This window comes from Schistocerca gregaria, chromosome 1 (genome assembly GCF_023897955.1).
Source record: "Schistocerca gregaria isolate iqSchGreg1 chromosome 1, iqSchGreg1.2, whole genome shotgun sequence".
In the NCBI taxonomy this organism is placed as follows: domain Eukaryota; kingdom Metazoa; phylum Arthropoda; class Insecta; order Orthoptera; family Acrididae; genus Schistocerca; species Schistocerca gregaria.
Window position 1 is genome coordinate 460,656,996 of NC_064920.1, and position 19,912 is coordinate 460,676,907.

The following is a 19,912-nucleotide window of genomic DNA, read 5'->3' on the forward strand; positions in this document are numbered from 1 at the left end:
AACAAGTTCTGAGAAATAGAAATTTGTTAACATTGAAGGTAAATCTATGTGTTAGAAAATCTTTTCTGAACGTATTTCTCTGGAGTGTTGTCCTGTAGGGAAGTGTATCGTGGATAATAAATAGTTCAGACAAGAGGAGAATAGAAATTTTTGAAATGTGGTGCTACAAGAAAATATTGATAATTACATGGAATAACGAATGAGGAGGTACCGAATTGAACTGGGGGGAAAGTGTATGGCACAATTTGGCTAAAAGAAAGGATTAATAGAACACAACTTGACGCATCGCTAAATTGTAAATTTTGTAGTTGAGAAACGAAGGAGTGTAGAAACCGTGGAGGGAGACCAAAACTTGATTACAATAAGCAAGTTCAAATGAAAGTGAGTTGTGGTAGTTACGCAGAAATGAAGAGGTCTGTGCAAGATAGACGGGCGTGGGGAGTTGCATCAAACTAGTCTTCGGACTGAGGACAGCAATAACAAACTTATGGTGCACCTGTAATTTCTGCGAGAAGCTAGAACAGTGTTGTGTAGGTGGGATTTTAAGCGCGTTTTGGAAGCATTGTAACAATTAAGCGACGCGTCAGGACGGTTTGAACTCGCGCCAGTAGAGGCGTCCACGGCCGCTCCGGCGCGCCTGCTGCCATCTCGCGGTGTCGGCTGGTAAGACGCTACGCGGCCGCGGCTGATGCAGCGCCGCTTCAGCTGCGCCGTCCCTCTGGCCGCCCATCAGCGCCTGGCCCAGGCGGACAGTCGCGAAGTACAGCAGCTCCACGCTGCTCACCAGGCTCGCCCCCACGAACAGCCCGCACACGCCGCCGAAGTTACCTGGGAGCACCCAACCACAAATCGATCAACTGGCTGATTATAAGCTTAACAAATTTGCATATTCAAGCGACTATGAGCGTGCATGCAGACGTGGAGGGAGACGGAGTGTGGGGGTGTTGGCAGGGTATCTATAAATAACGGCTTTCTCAAACAGCATTATAGTAAAAGCGGGTCTCCGGGTAGGTCAGTCCATTTCAGGCATGTTATTGAACACAAACCACTTTTCCACAGCTGCTGCTTTACAACATAGAACATCGTCACCCTGGAACAAACAATCATCGTCTCAGAAGTGCTGCTCTACTGTATTTTACGCGGAATACTGTAAAATTTATTCACATCCTTCAGCATTTACCGTTTTCTTAAGAGCAATATGTGAACCACAGGCTAACCACGAGAAACACCCCCATGCCATGGGACAAAGTTCCCTACTTTTCGCTGTTGGCCCTCCTGTGCATGACGGCATGCAACATTCTCCACTCATGGGCCAAATCCAAACCGTTCCATCGGATTGCTAAGAACAGCAACGGGATTTGCGGCATCGAATCACTCGTTTCCAGTCAACCGCTGTCCAGTGGCGTCGCTCTTTATGCCACGTCAAGCGCAGCTTAGCACTTTCACCAGAGACGAGTGGCTTATGAGGAGCTGCCCGGCAATTGTATCCCATTCTTTTTACCTCCCTGCGCGCAGTCACTGTGTTAGCTGTACTGTTGGTAGCACTAAGGAACTCATGAGTGACCACTTCCGTTGCTTTCAAGCTATTTTTTACAAACACCTTCCCCAAATCTCGACAGACGATGTACGTCAGCGGGTTAGGTCACACTCGTCTTACTTTAGCTGTGGTTGTTCCTTTGCGTTTCCATTATCACTCTCACATCACCAGCAGTCGGCTTGGGCAGCGTTAGAAGAATTCAAATATCCCTGATGGTTTTGTTACTCGGGAGACATCCAATGCCTAGTCCACGTTCGAAGTCACTGAGCCTACCTGGCCGACCCATTCTACCGTCACTGCTTCCCTACTGACCACACAGTGCTCCCCGACTCCCTTTATATTGGCGTGTTCGCATCATGTGACAGCTTGTGGTCAATTCCCCATTACATAGAGGAACGCGGATACTTTTATCACATTCTGTATGTTCACAGTCGTAGTGCTTAGTGAAATACTAATAATGTAAGCGCACGCTTTGCTGATATACCATGTAAATTATAATGTTGTTAATGTTAAGAGTTTGTTGTCATTAAGGTTCTTAAATCAGCTGCATGACATAAGTACTTCTCAAATTTTCAATTAACTTTAAAATGCCACATTTTATGAAGTATAATTTCTTGAACAGTATATTACAGTTATATTCGACACAGTGATGTATTATTAGTATTGTCATTATTACAGGGCCATTCAAAAATAAGGAAGAGATTTCAGCCATTTATTGCCTCCAAAGTACAAGAGATAGAAGCACGATTCCAAATTCCTGGGAAGGGAAAAGCTGAAATTTTTAGGCATTCGATGTGAGCATCGTGTGTTACATGACAAATATCAAAACGGTGGTTCATTTCCTGCCTCACACGAAGCAACTGGTCTCTCATAATCGAATTCACACCTTCAACAATGCGATGTCGCAGATTTTCAAGGGTGTAAGGCGTATCGGAGATTAAAACATGGTATTTTACGTAACCCCGCAGATTAAGGTGACAATGTGTTTGCCGAAACAGCCTCTTCAGCATGTTGAATGAGGGCCTCGGATACACTTATTGAGTGCACCTTCTCTTCCTTCCCACTCCTTGCTGCCATTTTTCTTAGGGGTACCATCATTCGCCGTACATGTGATCTGCCAACGAGTAAGAGCTCCTGTTCTTTTGTGTTTGCCTCCTCTTTGAACAGGACACAGCACGTCTCCCAACAGCAGAAGTGGGTCTCATTGGCTAAATTTCCGTTTCAGTGAACGACAGCGGTTCTAACTTGTTGCAGGATAGATATAACATCAAATGGTTCAAATGGCTCTGAGCACTATGGGACTTAACTTCTGAGGTCATCAATCCCCTAGAACTCAGAACTACTTAAACCTAACTAACCTAAGGACATCACTCACAGCCATGTCCGAGGCAGGATTCGAACCGTAGCGATCGCGCGATTCCAGACTGTAGCGCCTAGAACCGCTCGGCCACCCCGTCTGGCTGATATAACATCCTACAGGGTGACAATTATTGAGCTATTTGATTGTAAAACGAACTTAATTGCAAACTACACCGTGCAGATACTTTATTCAACATGTAAAAGTCACTATAGGTATTCTGATTTAAGTTACTGCCTGTTAGATACGCCTACCACCATTGGCGATGATGTGGCGCAGACAAATTGCGAAATTCTGCATGACCCGCTGAATTGTCGGAACATCGATGCTGTCGACGACCTCCTGAATGGCTGTCCTGAGCTCAGCAATGGTTTTGGGGTTATTGCTATACACCATGTCTTTAATATAGCTCCACAAAAAGGAGTCGCATGTTTTCAGATCCGGTGAATATGCGATCAGTCGAGGCCCTTACCAGTGCCAGGTACTGCGGAGCCAGAATGCCATTCGGAAAGTGCCTCTCCGGGACATCACTCTCCTGCTTCGATGGGGTCGAGGTCCGTCTTGCATGAACCACAACTTGTCGAAATCAGGGTCATTTTGAATAATGAGCATGAAAATTATCTTCCAAAACCTTCGGTGCCTTTTGTAGTCACCGTGCTATCAAGGAAAATCGCATCGATTATTCCGTGACTGGAATTGCACACCGCACAGTCACCCATTGAGGATGAACAAACTCCTCGACCGCGAATGCGGATTCTCAGTCCCCTAAATGAGCCACTGTCAAACCCGTCCAAATAAAAGTGGGCTTAGTCGCTGAAGTAAACCATGTTCACATACAAGTCCTGTTCGTCAAGTCTGTGGACTGTAGTGCTGGCCAAACAAAACCGCTGTTCCATGGTCCTGGGGATTATGGGTTTTAATTTTGTATGGGAAGAGATGCAGGTCTTCAACAACAATTTCTCGCAATGCCTCCCGATTGATTCCGACCTGTTGTGCACCTCGTCTGGTCGATTCTTGGGGATGGATGAAACACAGCGCATTTCTTCTCGATGTTTTTAGACGACCGACATTGCCGACACTGTCATCACGAATACTACCCGTTCCCTCAAACATGCGAATAAAATACTTGATTGTTAGAACAGTTCGTGTGGTTGTCTTCAGATTGAACTCGAACGCAAACTTCCTTCGAACCGCAGTTGAACTGTTATTGCACGCATAGTTGGCCATCACAACAGTTGAACACTTGGACATGCTGTACAGTGGTCGGAGGGTAGCGTCTTTGATTCATAATCAAGCGTTTTCAGTCAAGGGTTCGAACCCCGCCGCTGCTTAAATTTTAATTAATAATCACCATTGGGGGCCGAAGACTTCCAGCATAAGAAGACAGCCTCATTCTGCCAACAGCCCTTTCAGAGATGACGGAGGAACGGTTCAGGGCAATCCCTTGGCAGGGGGGGTGGAAAGCCGCCTCTGACGGCGGAAGAATCTACCATGATCAACGGCATGAGGGTGCAGAAGGCAATGGAAACCACAGCATTAAAGACACCTAACGTGTATCCCAAGGAAACGTGGCCTGTAATTGAAGAAGTGTCATGATGATCTCTCCATTGGCAAAAGATTCCGGAATAGTCCCCCATTCAGATCTCCGGGAGGGGGTCTACCAAGGGGGAGGTTACCATGAGAGAAAGATTGATTAATCAACGAAATAGTAACATTCCACGAGTCGGGGAGTGGAATGTCAGAAGCTCGAACGAGGTAGGGAAACTAGAAAATCTGAAAAGGGAAATGCTAAGACTAAATCTAGATATAGTGAGGGGTCAGTAAAGTGAAGTGGAAAGAAGATAAGGATTTCAGGTCAGATGAGTATAGGGTAATATCAACAGCAGCAGAAAATGGTATAACGGGAGTAGGATTCGTTATGAATAGGAAGGTATGGCAGAAAGTGTGTTGCTTTGAACAGTTCAGTGACAGGGTTTTTCTTATCAGAATTAACAGCAAACTAACACCGACAACGACTGTTCACGTATACATGCCGACGTCGCAAGCTGAAGATGAAGAGATACAGAAAATGTATGAGAATATTAAAATGGTAATACAGCATGTAAAGGGGGATGAAAATCTAATAGTCATGGGATACTGGGATGCAATTGTGGAGGAAGGAGTAGAAGAAAAGGCAACTGGAGCGTACCGGGTTGGGACAAGGAATGAGAGAGGAGAAAGACTAATTGAGTTCTGTAACAAGCTTCAGCTAGTAATAGCGAATACACTCTTCAAGACTCACAATAGGAGGAGGTATGCTTGGAAAAGGTCGGGTGATCCGGCACGATATCAGTTACATTACATCATGGTCAGACAGAGATTCCGAAATCAGATACTGCATTGTAAGGTGTAACCAGGAGCAGATATAGACTCAGATCACAATATAGTAGTGATGAAGAGTGGGCTGAAGTTTAAGACATTAGTCAGGAAGAATCAATACACAAAGAAGAGGGGTACGGAAGCACTAAGGAATGATGAGACACGGTTGAAGTTCTCTAATGCTATAGATACGGCAATAAGACATAGCTCAGTAGGCAGCATAGTTGAAGAGGAATGAGCATCCCTAAAAAGGGCCATCACAGAAGTTGGGAAGGAAAACATTGGTACAAAGAAGGTAGCTGTGAAGAAACCATGGGTAACAGAAGAAGTACTTCAATTGATCGATGAAAGGAGAAAGTACAAAAATGTTCCGGGAAACTCAGGAGTAAAGAAAATACAAGTCGCTGACGAATGAAATAAATAGGAATTGCAGGGAAGTTAAGACGAAATAGTTGCAGAAAAAATGTGGAGACATTGAAAAAGAAATGATTGTCGGAAGGACAGACTCAACATACAGGAAAGTTAAAACAACCTTCGGTGACATTAAAAGCAAGGGTGATAACATTAGGAGTGCAAAGGGAGCTCCACTGTTAAATGCAGAGGAGAGAGCGGATAGGTGGAAAGAATACATTGAAAGTCTGTATGAGGGGGAAGATTTGTCTGATGTGATGGAAGAAGACACAAGAGTCAAATTATAAGAGATAGGGGATCCAGTGTTAGAGTCAGAACTTAAAAGAGCTTTGGAGGACTTCAGGTAAAATAAGGCAGAAGGGATGGGTAACATTCAATCAGAATATCTAAAATCACGACTATTCAAGTTGGTATACGTAATATATGAGTCTGGTGACATACCATCTGACTTTCGAAAAATCGTCGTCCACACAGTTCCGAAGACGGCAAGTGCTGACAAGTGCGAGCATTATCGCACAATCAGCTTAATAGCTCATGCATCCAAGTTGCTTACAAGAATAAGGTACAGAAAAGTGGAAAAGAAAATTGAGGGTGCGCAAGATGATCAGTTTGGCTTTAGGAAAGGTAAAGACACAGGAGAGGCAATTCTGACTTTGTGGTTAATAATGGAAGCAAGACTAAAGGAAAGTCAAAACACGTTCATACGATTTGTCGACCTGGAAAAAGCGTTCGACAATGTAAAATGGTGCAAGATGTTCGAAATTCTGAAAAAAGTAGGGGTAAGTTATAGGGAGAGACGGGTCATATATAATACCTACAACAGTCAAGATGAAATAATAAGAAATGACGGCGAAGAACGAAGTGCTCGTATTAAAAAGGGTGTAAGACAAGGATGTAGCCTTTCGCCCCCACTGTTCAATCTGTAAAGCGAGGAAGCAATGATGGAAATAAAAGAAAGGTTCGGGAGTGGAATTAAAAATCAAGGTGAAAGGATATCAATGAGACGATTACATTGCTATCTTGAGTGAAAGTGAAGAAGAATTACATGATCTGCTCAACGGAATGAACAGTCGAATGAGTGCAGAGTATGAGAAGCAGTAGAAATGAGGACAGCGAGAAACTCAGCATCAGGATCGATGGTCACGAAGTAGATGAAGTTAAGGAATTCTGTTTCCTAGGTAGTAAAATAACCAGTTGCGGACGGAGCACTTTTTACAAGGGCGCCATTACAAGACACACACGATATTTCGGCCTAACAGTATGCACCTGCAGTGTTCAAGTAGCTCCGTCATGTTCTAACGGGAATGTACTTCCTGTACTGCGACAAATATTATGAAATAACGGATGACACAGCGATTGGATCACCACTATCTCCGGGATTGCACTTTTAAGGAGCAGGTTCCGAAATCTGCGGCGTTTCGTCCATCTTGCTTCCCAAGGGGCGTTGGTGACACCTTCACGGTGAAAATACACTGCAACAGTTCGTCTATCACATGAAGTGGGCCCATCTCTACATTAAATTTGCCATGGAGATTAAGAAGGAAGGCAAGCTACTGTTCATAGATGTTTTAGTAGACCGGAAGGCAGGAGGCGAGCTTGGACATTCAGTGTATAGGAAACTGACGCACACTGATCGATACTTGAACACTGTTAGTTTCCTCCAACCCTGTACATAAGACAGTGGTCTTGAACATGTTATTACACAGAGCAAAAGTTATTTCTGACGACGGTCATCTTCAGTCCGAATTGCAGCACTTGAGTCATTTGTTCAGAGAGAATGGTTATAGCAAGGGAGACATTACAAATGCTTTCAGGTGCCACCGAAGAAGGACGCCTTGTGAATTAACACAGGAGGCCATGCCGGCTGTTTCCCTGCCGTATGGGGCCTATGAGTGGATGGTTAGGACGTGTGCTGCAGGGACATGGACTGACATCAGTGTTCCGAACTGCCCCAAAATAGAAGATATACTGCACCCTGATAGACGACATAACAGTTCGTGTGCTCGGTGTTTATGTTGCCCTTTGCGAGTGCGGCAGCGTCTGTATAGGTCAGAGAATTTGCACAGTTACAGATCCTTGTACCGAGCACAAGCGACATATTAAACAAAGGGACCTTGACAATGCGGCCATAGCTGAGAACTGCCTGGAAAATGGACACAAAATACTAATTGAAAACACAACAGTTTTGGATCACGCGTCAGCGTATTTTGTTCCGATGCAAAAGAGGCGGCTGAGATTAGAATGAACAGCAACAAGTTTAATAGAGACCAGTAGTATACACTTTGCAGTGCGTGGGAGTGGGCTTTGGATGTTGAATGGAAGCAACGGCGTACGCTTAACGCTTCTAGGGAGGCGTAAGCGGCAGTTTCAAACGTAGCGCCGGCCCTTCGAGCTGCCTGACGTCATTCGGTCCCGCGGTGGACCGCAACTGCAGTACGGTGCCCGACTCATCTCCGCGCACGTATCTTTTCGGCTCTCACTGATTGGGCCAGAGACAGCAGTGATTCCATGTATGCGCAAAACTGAGGCCAACGCCAGTGATTCTTATACCTGACGAAAATTTATTCTAAGCGCAAACGATATATATTGTTACAAAAGAAAAGTAACGTGACACGTTATGTTAGTTATTTACGGTGACTATAATTCACAGACACCGATTTACAACCAAATAGGTTATGCACAGTATTTAACAACTTGAGAAAATTCTCGAAATGTACACTAGCAAGCATCAGAAAATTTTTATAAATATATTTTTTCTCAAGTTGGTATATAATGAAATTGAGGAACGAGTAGTTATTAACGAGGGTGCAGTATCCGAACTCTCTAAAATACACAAATAAAATTTAAAATTGGCGATAAGGTACAAGAGACGCTACAAACGCTTTCAGATTCCACTGAAGAAAAACACCTTGTGAATTAACACTTTTTTTTTTTTAAGTGTGTCAGAATTCACCTCAGAGAAGTTGGAAGGTGGCCGGTAAGGAGGGGGGGGGGCGGCGGGGGTAGAGGGATGAGACGTTATTTATAGCAAGACTGTGGCGTGAGTCGGCGTTTCAATACGTGAGTGTGTGTGCGGGGGGTGGGGGGGGGGGAGACGTTATTTATAGCGTGACTGTGGCATAAGTCGCCATTCAATATATTTTAAAACACACAATTTTACACGATACACAGGAGTATTGACACAATAAATCTAAAATAATGAGAAAACGACACGAACAGTAGAACGTTAGAATTTAGAGTTTGGAATCGGACATTTCTGGCATACGTGATCTGAAACTAAGGAAAATTCAACGTGTGCCTTATACAAGTAAATAATCGTGCGAATTGTAGGGTTTTTTTCCACTTAGGTGACTTTATGACAAGTTCTACACTGCCGACGATGAACATAGCAGCGTCAGTTTATCTCAGTCAAAACTGCGAAAATTGAGCAGCACCATCAAAGTACGTCTTACGGCAGCTAACCAATCAACCGTTGAGTCAAGTGCTGTTAGTAACTCGTTGCTAGACAGTTATGATTAATGATTTTCCCATCTTTGCTGTGTTAAATACGTTTCGATAGCGCTTTTGGATCACTTCCGATATTTCCCAAGTGTAATTTACTTAGTCTAACCGAGGTTTCCTTTGTGAACTCGTACACGTGGCACCTGACAATCTTCTGAAAGGGTCACATCCATATCTGTGCAGCATTCCTCCTTTATGAAACAAATTTCAGAAAGTATTTCAACTTCCATTCCATGTGTTGCGAGCTGAATTCCTCTCATTTAATCAGCGTCATCATCAACCTGGCCACGTGACGATCAGTGACAGTAGTGAGACGACACAAATTTGTTTTTGAGTGGGATCTGTCTCGATCAAAACATAATTTTTCTTCCTTTACCCCGATATGTTTCGCTGAACTTACAGCTTCATCAGCGGATTTTTATTTTACTTCTATTGTCAACAGGAAAAACCCCGTTCGTTACATGTACGCGTGTAAATTCGAATTTTTGAGAGGGTATTCACAAAGTTCAAAACAGACAAGAGTTTTGCGGTTTTTTATGCGTTGAGTTACAGTTTGTTTTCCCTTCACAGTTTCATTTTTACAACAGTATAGAAGTTAATGTAGGTAAGTTATTTATATAGAAAATTTACAACTAGAGATGTTAATATAGTTTCACTCTAATTCTATTACTGAAATCCTCAACACCTCCTGTCCTTAAGTGATTCTGAGTATTAATTACGTTCATGTCGCCAACTCCCCATTTTCATGCGTCAAGGCAACTGATCAAAACTAACTCTGATGTGAACATCCTCCACCCCCCCCCTCCCCCCACTGGCCACCTTGCAAGTTCTAGGTGGTGAAATCCGACACACTTTTTTTAAAAAAAATAGATATTTGTTCATATTGAGTATATTATTTGTCATAACTGATTCTACCCTAGTTTTATAAATAGGACCTAAGATACAAGAATCTATGTCATGAATATTTTGCCTTGCAATTTGTAGCGTTCGAGGATTAAAGACTTTTTCCAAGTACTTAGTTGTTTTACCGACTTTTTTGTATTCATTTGTGTGGGTGACGCATACTGCAAGACGAGAAATGTACCCAGGTAATCAAGAAAAATAGGACTTTATTACTGACAGAGAGAATACACAATAACGTTAGGTTCTGCACAACTTCCAAATGAACGCAACTGAAAGATTGCCGCGACCTGATGAGAAACTGAACTACTCGATAACCGTTCTTAAAGGTACAATTTGAGTACAGCGTCTTTCACAGTAAGGAAGCGCGTCTTTAGATAAAGTACGTATCTGCTACACTATCGATTCTTGGTTCCGACTGGCATATCGTGCTCTATGGCTGATGGAGCTCACTGAGCGTCGATGTCGAACTCATGAATTATTAACTAGAACTCGCAAGCTCGCAGAGTGATTGGCGAGCTGCTGAGTGGTGTCTTATATAGCCGTCCGGCGGAGTAATACTACGAAGCCGTACTTGGGTCGCGGAGGCGAGCTAGTGCAGCCGGCAGCAGCGCTGTAACCGGCAGGTGTGGCGCCAAAAGACACCGCAGCGGCTGCCGCTGGAGTTAGGGGCTGTGGTTGAGTTGTAAGCCCCTTGACGGGCGGCAACCCGCGGCTCTTTTCTTTGTGATTAGTGGCTGTATCGTAAGGTGCCAGACACGTATACCACAGTCCGCTTTCCTACGAAGGAGATAGCGAAGCAATTCCCCTGTGTAGTTGGCGAATTTGATGCAGGGGATAACCAAGGGTGCAGCAGCTATATTTAAAGCAACGCTAATGATATTATCACTATACAGCAATGCCCAAGGCATGTTCCGTTGCAGATCGAGTGATCATATTTGTGACCGAAGTCAACAACAACAGTTACAGTGCCGATCAATCACGGATCCCAAATGCCTGCATTAAACAGCTGGATGGGCCAGCTGGGCACTGCATACTTTCCGTCTCCGTCTGTACCATTACAATCGATGTCATGTGTAGGCACTACTGCGCTATATGTAGCTCCTGACGGTGTCTTCTCGAAGCTAGAGAAGCAATGTACAGGGTTTCTTCGTAACTTGGGGAACCCTCAATGAAGGCACACTGATTACCAATCAGCACGCTGATGTTACAAATATGCTATCAAAATACTGCCTTTCCCTTTATCCCAATTTCATACAACGCATGTGAATCGCGCCAGAGGGTCGCATTTAAGCTGTTAATTTTTTATTTTTAGATGAGCGTTTTCGATCATCTAAAGAGGTCAACATGTGACCTACACTCCTTGATGACAGTAGAAATCGCAGGCGTCCGTGTTGGCGTGTCGTCTAAAAATAAAAATTAACAACTTAAGTGCGACCAAGACTGTGTTTACTAAATAAATTGTAATATTAATGGATCGCTATTTTTCATGGAATAATGTTCTAAAAAATTTTAGAATGATAATCGATGTCTTAAAGCAAATTTCATTTCCGCCATTTTGGAGAAATGTAGTTAATGTTTCGTGCAATTGCACTACGAGTTCTGCATTGAATTTCATTCTGCTGCAAGCTGCTTAATGCTCAGCGCTTATAACGATGTTATGCAATCAGGAAATACGAGAAACACGAAGCTTGGAAAGCATACTTCGTAATTATAACATCCGACATGCAAATAAAACGTTAAATAGTCGTAACAGCCTACTAAATGATGCCAAAATATCATTATGCAAGCAACACAGGCAATTCCACATTCAAGAATACGGAGCAAACATAACAAGAACCAAGGTGGACGTCACTTTCAAACATGGTGAATGGTAAACTTGTTCCGTGCGAAAGTAAAACGTCAGTATCGTTCCTGGTCCATCTCCAGCTGCAGTTTGTGTTCCGATCTGGTGACTTCGTCATCGTCGGAGCATTACACCCTAACCTTCCATCTGCTTTGGAGCGTTGCGGCTCTGTGCTTTAAAATGAATCACGGCTTGCACATTTTTTCGTTTACTATGAGTATGATGCTCATGTCGTCGTACAATGGAAAGTAATTACGAGGGTTGTCCATAAAGTAAGTTCCGATGGGTCGCGAAATGGAAACCACAGTGAAAACCAGAAACGTTTTATTTGCAACAGGTAGGTACACGTTCAATCTACTTCTCTACATAGTAGCCACTCCAATTTCGAGTTTTGTCGTAGTGTTGTATCAACTTTCCAATATCCTCGCCATACAAAAAAAGCCGCATGTGCTTTCGGCCAGTTACCTGCACTGGTCTGCAGCTCGTTTTTTGTGGAAAATTTTGTCTTCATAGCCAGCGGTTCTTGTGAGCAGAGGTGAGACTCTGGGGGAGCCAATTACGAACTGTATTGTCAGTGATCAAGCACTTCTCATCGGAAATGCTGCAGGAGCGTCTTCATTGTCCCTGCAGTGTGCGGCCGAGAATTGTCATGAAGAAGGAACTGCTCGACAGTTGTGTTATGTGGGGTGCATGACACAGGCGAAATCTCTAACCAGGCCCTCATACTTGGCTGGAGACGCTATACCCTACGCATCTTTACCTGTCCACTGTTCACTCAAAACTGAAAAGAGCGACGCGACACGATCGACGGGCATACTAGAGACACTGCCCAACACATCCGTGCAAAGCTTTACCGGATTTTCCGAGTGGTATCCATTTCGCGACCGATCGTAACTTACTTTCTGGACAACCCTCGTATTAGTTTAGCATTGTGTTCAGAGACGCTAAGTATCCCATTCATATCTAAAATGCATTCAGAGTAGCGGATAATTTATTATGTTATAAAACAATTGAAACCTCAATATATACTCTCCCTGACAAAAAATTTGAGGCATTCAGAAGGATATGGAAAATAAAATGGAACTACACAGGCTGAGAGGGTATGTGAGTTTATTTCAGTGATTACAACAATTTGGCAATACGTATCCACTTATCACTACGAGTAACAGAGCTGTGCCTCTCGAAACCATTGGAAGAGTGTGACCTCTCTCACAGGTCTCGCCAAGTTTGCTGACGATGGTCTTCCGGGGTAGTGCAGGAACGCGATTCATCACTAAACACAATGCGATGGTACTCATGAACAGTCCATGCTTCCCGAACATGGGGTAACTCCAATTGCCGCCGTTCTTGCTGTGGTGTTAACGGCAGCCAACGCATCAGACGGAAGTGCAGAATGACACAGAATATTGCAGGGAATCCATTACTTGTTCTCGGATCGAAGGCGCAGATAGGTAGGGGCTACAGTGTGCTAGTTGTACGCTAGTGGGATCCTCGCTTTCGGTGGCCAGACGTCGTCCACCTAACCTTGGCGGCTAGTATGACTTCCCTCACGTTCCCACGAAGTCCAACACTCGGCCAATTGTTGTTGTTGTTGTCTTCAGTCCTGAGACTGGTTTGATGCAGCTCTCCATGCTACTCTATCCTGTGCAAGCTGCTTCATCTCCCAGTACCTACTGCAACCTACATCCTTCTGAATCTGCTTAGTGTACTGATCTCTCGGTCTCCCTCTACGATTTTTACCCTCCACGCTGCCCTCCAATGCTAAATTTGTGATCCCTTGATGCCTCAAAACATGTCCTACCAACCGATCCCTTCTTCTAGTCAAGTTGTGCCACAAACTTCTCTTCTCCCCAATCCTATTCAATACCTCCTCATTAGTTACGTGATCTATCCACCTTATCTTCAGTATTCTTCTGTAGCACCACATTTCGAAAGCTTCTATTCTCTTCTTGTCCAAACTAGTTATCGTCCATGTTTCACTTCCATACATGGCTACACTCCAAACAAATACTTTCAGAAACGACTTCCTGATACATAAATCTATATTTGATGTTAACAAATTTCTCTTCTTCATGAACGCTTTCCTTGCCATTGCCAGTCTACATTTTATATCCTCTCTACTTCGACCATCATCAGTTATTTTACTTCCTAAATAGCAAAACTCCTTTACTACTTTAAGTGTCTCATTTCCTAATCTAATTCCCTCAGCATCACCCGATTTAATTTGACTACATTCCATTATCCTCGTTTTGCTTTTGTTAATGTTCATCTTATATCCTCCTTTCAAGACACTGTCCATTCCGTTCAACTGCTCTTCCAAGTCCTTTGCCGTCTCTGACAGAATTACAATGTCATCGGCGAACCTCAAAGTTTTTACTTCGTCTCCATGAATTTTAATACCTACTCCAAATTTTTCTTTTGTTTCCTTTACTGCTTGCTCAATATACAGATTGAATAACATTGGGGAGAGGCTACAACCCTGTCTCACTCCTTTCCCAACCACTGCTTCCCTTTCATGCCCCTCGACTCTAATAACTGCCATCTGGTTTCTGTACAAATTGTAAATAGCCTTTCGCTCCCTGTATTTTACCCCTGCCACCTTTAGAATTTGAAAAAGAGTATTCCAGTCAACATTGTCAAAAGCTTTCTCTAAGTCTACAAATGCTAGAAACGTAGGTTTGCCTTTTCTTAATCTTTCTTCTAAGATAAGTCGTAAGGTCAGTATTGCCTCACGTGTTCCAACATTTCGACGGAATCCAAACTGATCCTCCCCGAGGTCTGCATCTACCAGTTTTTCCATTCGTCTGTAAAGAATTCGCGTTAGTATTTTGCAGCCGTGGCTTATTAAACTGATAGTTCGGTAATTTTCACATCTGTCAGCACCTGCTTTCTTTGGGATTGGAATTATTATATTCTTCTTGAAGTCTGAGGGTATTTCGCCTGTCTCAAACATCTTGCTCACCAGCTGGTAGAGTTTTGTCATGACTGGCTCTCCCAAGGCCGTCAGTAGTTCTAATGGAATGTTGTCTACTCCGGGGGCCTTGTTTCGACTCAGGTCTTTCAGTGCTCTGTCAAACTCTTCACGCAGTATTGTATCTCCCATTTCGTCTTCATCTACATCCTCTTCTATTTCCATAATATTGTCCTCAAGTACATCGCCCTTGTATAAACCTTCTATATACTCCTTCCACCTTTCTGCCTTCCCTTCTTTGCTTAGAACTGGGCTGCCATCTGAGCTCTTGATATTCATACACGTGGTTCTCTTCTCTCCAAAGGTCTCTTTAATTTTCCTGTAGGCAGTATCTATCTTACCCCTAGTGAGATAAGCTTCTACATCCTTACATTTGTCCTCTAGCCATCCCTGTTTAGCCATTTTGCACTTCCTGTCGATCTCATTTTTGAGACGTTTGTATTCCTTTTTGCCTGCTTCATTTACTGCATTTTTATATTTTCTCCTTTCATCAATTAAATTCAATATTTCTTCTGTTACCCAAGGATTTCTAGCAGCCCTCGTCTTTGTACCTACTTTATCCTCTGCTGCCTTCACTACTACATCCCTCAGAGCTACCCATTCTTCTTCTACTGTATTTCTTTCCCCTATTCCTGTCAATTGTTCCCTTATGCTCTCTCTGAAACTCTGTACAACCTCTGGTTCTTTCAGTTTATCCAGGTCCCATCTCTTTAATTTCTCACATTTTTGCAGTTTCTTCAGTTTTAATCTACAGGTCATAACCAATAGATTGTGGTCAGAGTCCACATCTGCCCCTGGAAATGTCTTACAACTTAAAACCTGGTTCCTAAATCTCTGTCTTACCATTATATAATCTATCTGATACCTTTTAGTATCTCCAGGGTTCTTCCACGTATACAACCTTCTTTCATGATTCTTAAACCAAGTGTTAGCTATGATTAAGTTGTGCTCTGTGCAAAATTCTACTAGGCGGCTTCCTCTTTCATTTCTTAGCCCCAATCCATATTCACCTACTATGTTTCCTTCTCTCCCTTTTCCTACACTCGAATTCCAGTCACCCATTACTATTAAATTTTCGTCTCCCTTCACTATCTGAATAATTTCTTTTATTTCATCGTACATTTCTTCAATTTCTTCATCATCTGCAGAGCTAGTTGGCATATAAACTTGTACTACTGTAGTAGGTGTGGGCTTCGTATCTATCTTGGCCACAATAATGCGTTCACTATGCTGTTTGTAGTAGCTTACCCGCATTCCTATTTTCCTATTCATAATTAAACCTACTCCTGCATTACCCCTATTTGATTTTGTGTTTATAACCCTGTAGTCACCTGACCATAAGTCTTGTTCCTCCTGCCACCGAACTTCACTAATTCCCACTATATCTAACTTTAACCTATCCATTTCCCTTTTTAAATTTTCTAACCTACCTGCCCGATTAAGGGATCTGACATTCCACGCTCCGATCCGTAGAACGCCAGTTTTCTTTCTCCTGATAACGACATCCTCCTGAGTAGTCCCCGCCCGGAGATCCGAATGGGGGACTATTTTACCTCCGGAATATTTTACCCAAGAGGATGCCATCATCATTTAATCATACAGTAAAGCTGCATGTCCTCGGGAAAAATTACGGCTGTAGTTTCCCCTTGCTTTCAGCCGCTCGCAGTACCAGCACAGCAAGGCCGTTTTGGTTAATGTTGCAAGGCCAGATCAGTCAATCATCCAGACTGTTGCCCCTGCAACTACTGAAAAGGCTGCTGCCCCTCTTCAGGAACCACACGTTTGTCTGGCCTCTCAACAGATACCCCTCCATTGTGGTTGCACCTACGGTACGGCCATCTGTATCGCTGAGGCACGCAAGCCTCCCCACCAACGGCAAGGTCCATGGTTCATGGGGGGGGACTCGGCCAATATCATGTCCAAATTCTCCACAAATTTGGATATTACACGATTCGACCAGCCGGCCATATGGAGACCCACAATTAGGCTCTTTCAAACTCTGTCTGCTGGTAATAATGTTGTCTCACATAAGTAGGCTGCATCTCCGTCTCGTTGACAGAGATCACTCAGCATCTGTCGCTGTTCATGCTCTTTAGACACACTACCAGGACTGAGGAGAACACCAAACACGAGCAACACAATTTGCACTCTGGTGGTCGGTCTGTCTCTCTTAGAGAATTGCAACTCCAATCATTTACAAACCCATGGTGTGTATATGTACGGAGTTATATTGACATCTGTTCATCTGTTCTGGATGTTTCGGGGTGCTAGCCATGTCTTCTGGGTGCTTTTTTTTTTTTGTTTTTTTTGTGACGCAGTGTATTTCACGAAGAGCCAATCTGCAGTGACTTATACGCTCTGCAAAAAGGCAGATTAAGGTGAACACTGATTTACTTTAACGCTAAACGGCTTCTTCCCAGACGTTCATTGGACGAAAGGAATTTCCTTCCAGGAAGGATCCAGCATTCACTGGAGACAGAGAAAACACCTGTGATTCAAAGACAGCATGGATCGAGAAAAAATTTTGAAATTTACGCTGTCTAAACTTAAGTTGGCCCGGTAAAATATTAGTTAAGCAATTAAAAGTGCACACTTGTTGTTTTGGAAAGTTGAAAATGCTGTAACAGTAATATTAGGCGACCAGGTTTGTCTCAACCGCTGATGTAAGTTATGGCAGGTGAATTGGTGTATATGTGCCAGTCGGTTGTATGGAATCACCGTTGTGAGACGAGCAGACATGGACTCGTGACAGAATAGCAGAACGAAGCTACCCAGTTTGGACGTGCTCATTAGCACATTGTGAAGGAGTCTCCCTATTGCTTGGTGTCTCAACATGGATAGTTCAGCGTGCCTATAAGGAATGGTGTAACATTCGCAGCCACGTAACACATTGTAAAAACAAGAGCCGCAAAGAAAGATTCTGAACTCAGAAACTGGAGACGAACAGCACGCCTTGTTAATGAGAATCTATTCCATTTCCGACAGGAACTGTTGCAGTCAGAGAATGCAGATTCATCTCAATCATTTTCCGAAGGAACACTGCGAAGGAAACTGTATGCGATGGACATTCAGAAGAGGACACCGCGCAAAACTACTAGTACGAAGCTGCATGTTTTCAATTTGACAAACATCACAGAAACTGGATAGATGCTGACTGAAGGCGTAGTTCGGATAATTTTGCCTCATTTCAAATGATGACAAGCGCCGACTGCAGCAAAAGCGCAGTGAGGCGTTTAACCTACGTGGAGCCTTCTTTTGAAGACTTTGGTACAGCGTATATGCAACGTAGCGCTACTCCCATGCGGGTATATAAGAACCGATATGTAAGCAAGAGATTAATAGCGTTCCTGTCTTTTCGACGTGCGTGCAGTAAGTGCTGAGGCGTGAGCTATCGCGACATTATTACCAAATGCGTCCAAACAGGAGCAACGTTCTGTGTTTCTTTTCTTGGCTGCCGAAGGACGAACACCGGCAGACATCCATCGGAGATTGAAGAATATATAACGACCAGAATCTGTGAGCGCATCTGTGCTTCTACTTCACGACAATGCACGTCTCCATACTGAAAATGACGTAACGCAGAAGTTAGGCCAACTCAAGCGGCAGGCAGTCGAGGATTCCCCCTACAGTCGTGATCTTTCCCAATGCAATTATCACCACATCTGTGTCTTAAAAAAGGCTTTCAGTCGACGATTGCTGTCGTACAAGGATGAGTAGCACGTATTTATGGACTTCTTCGCTCATTAGGTTACAGTGTTTACCAACTGGAATCTTCAACGTGGTGCGTCGGTAGGGTGATGGCCTCAGTGGTCGCAGCGATTTTGCATGATTGGCACACGCATTCTGGACTGTACGGCCTTCGAACGGAAACTATTCGATTGCCCTTATAGTTCAGTCTGTAGGTGACTAAGTGCTGTTTTGTGAAAGCAGTGTTCACAATGGTGCATGCATACTTCCCGGCACTTTCATACCTCACCTGGTCCACTGCATCACACGTTTTTAATTGCACAGAAAATGCCTGGGACTATATTTAATAGTGGCTGATTATTAACACCTGTATCCTCGGTATTTGATAGACCGACGGAGCGTAATCATTCATGAGTGGTGTCAGCTGGATACAGCACACTTGAAAAAACTTGTGGACCCTCTTCCTCGCCGAACTGAGGTCACTATCAAAGCAAGTGATGGTGTTACTCGATGGTGTGTCACATCTCTTGGGCAGACTAAATTTTATGCTACATGAAACGTATTCGCAGCTGCGAATATGGACAACTATCAGCTGTATAATGACGACAATGAAAATTTGTGTTAGACCAAGGTTTCCTATTTATCGGTTTCCTATTTATCGCGAGCGGTCGCCTGTCCATGCACGACGCACAGCCAGACCCATGCTTGCACATTTCGTCAGCCACGTGTCTATAACCTACACTCGTAGATCCATTATGTATATTCCTGTAAAGGTGAGACATTTTAGTTGAAAGTCGCTTGCTCGGAGTCAGGGGATAAGAACGATATTGAAATGCCTGTAGTGTTCAGAAGTATGAAGCACTGTTCCTTCGGACATGCATTGGCTACAGCCGTTATGAAATACATGAAACTGTTACAACCCCCCTAGCTCATGGATAGTAATACAGCAGAACAATAGAGGGGTATGTCAGGACGACCGATAGGTATGGTTTGGGAGAAAGAGGTGACTCACGCCGAAGCGTGCAGCCGCAAGTGTGTCATTGCCTTTACTACATGGAAGGCACACAACTAGCCTTCTGCTGATCCCAATGATGGCGCCGCATGGTGTGTACGCATAGATCAACGCCAATGGCAATTAAAGAATCTGCTGCGTCGGCGTCTGGCCGCCCAGCCTTATAGACTTAGCCCTCCACCCATTCCACGGCTAACTGGCCTCCGTGTATGTTGGCTGCGTCAGTAGCCCGGTCACGGCTGGCTTCCTTGAGCGCAACTCTTGGACCCCACGTGGAGCGCCTATGGGAAACAGCCGAACGTCGTCGTTTTACTGAGCCATAGCAGCTCCGG

At 43.8% G+C, this 19,912-nt stretch overlaps 1 protein-coding gene across 1 annotated transcript in view; it reads right to left on the reverse strand.

Moving 5' to 3' along the window:
* Window positions 1–311: 311 nt before the first annotated feature.
* Window positions 312–19,912, reverse strand: part of LOC126353870 (sodium channel protein Nach-like) — a 224,665-nt gene continuing 205,064 nt past the window's right edge. Inside the window, exon 6 of the mRNA XM_050003093.1 lies at window positions 312–828. Coding sequence (XP_049859050.1) covers window positions 584–828 — 245 coding nt within the window. The 3' untranslated portion in view covers window positions 312–583. The remainder of the gene's footprint in view (window positions 829–19,912) is intronic.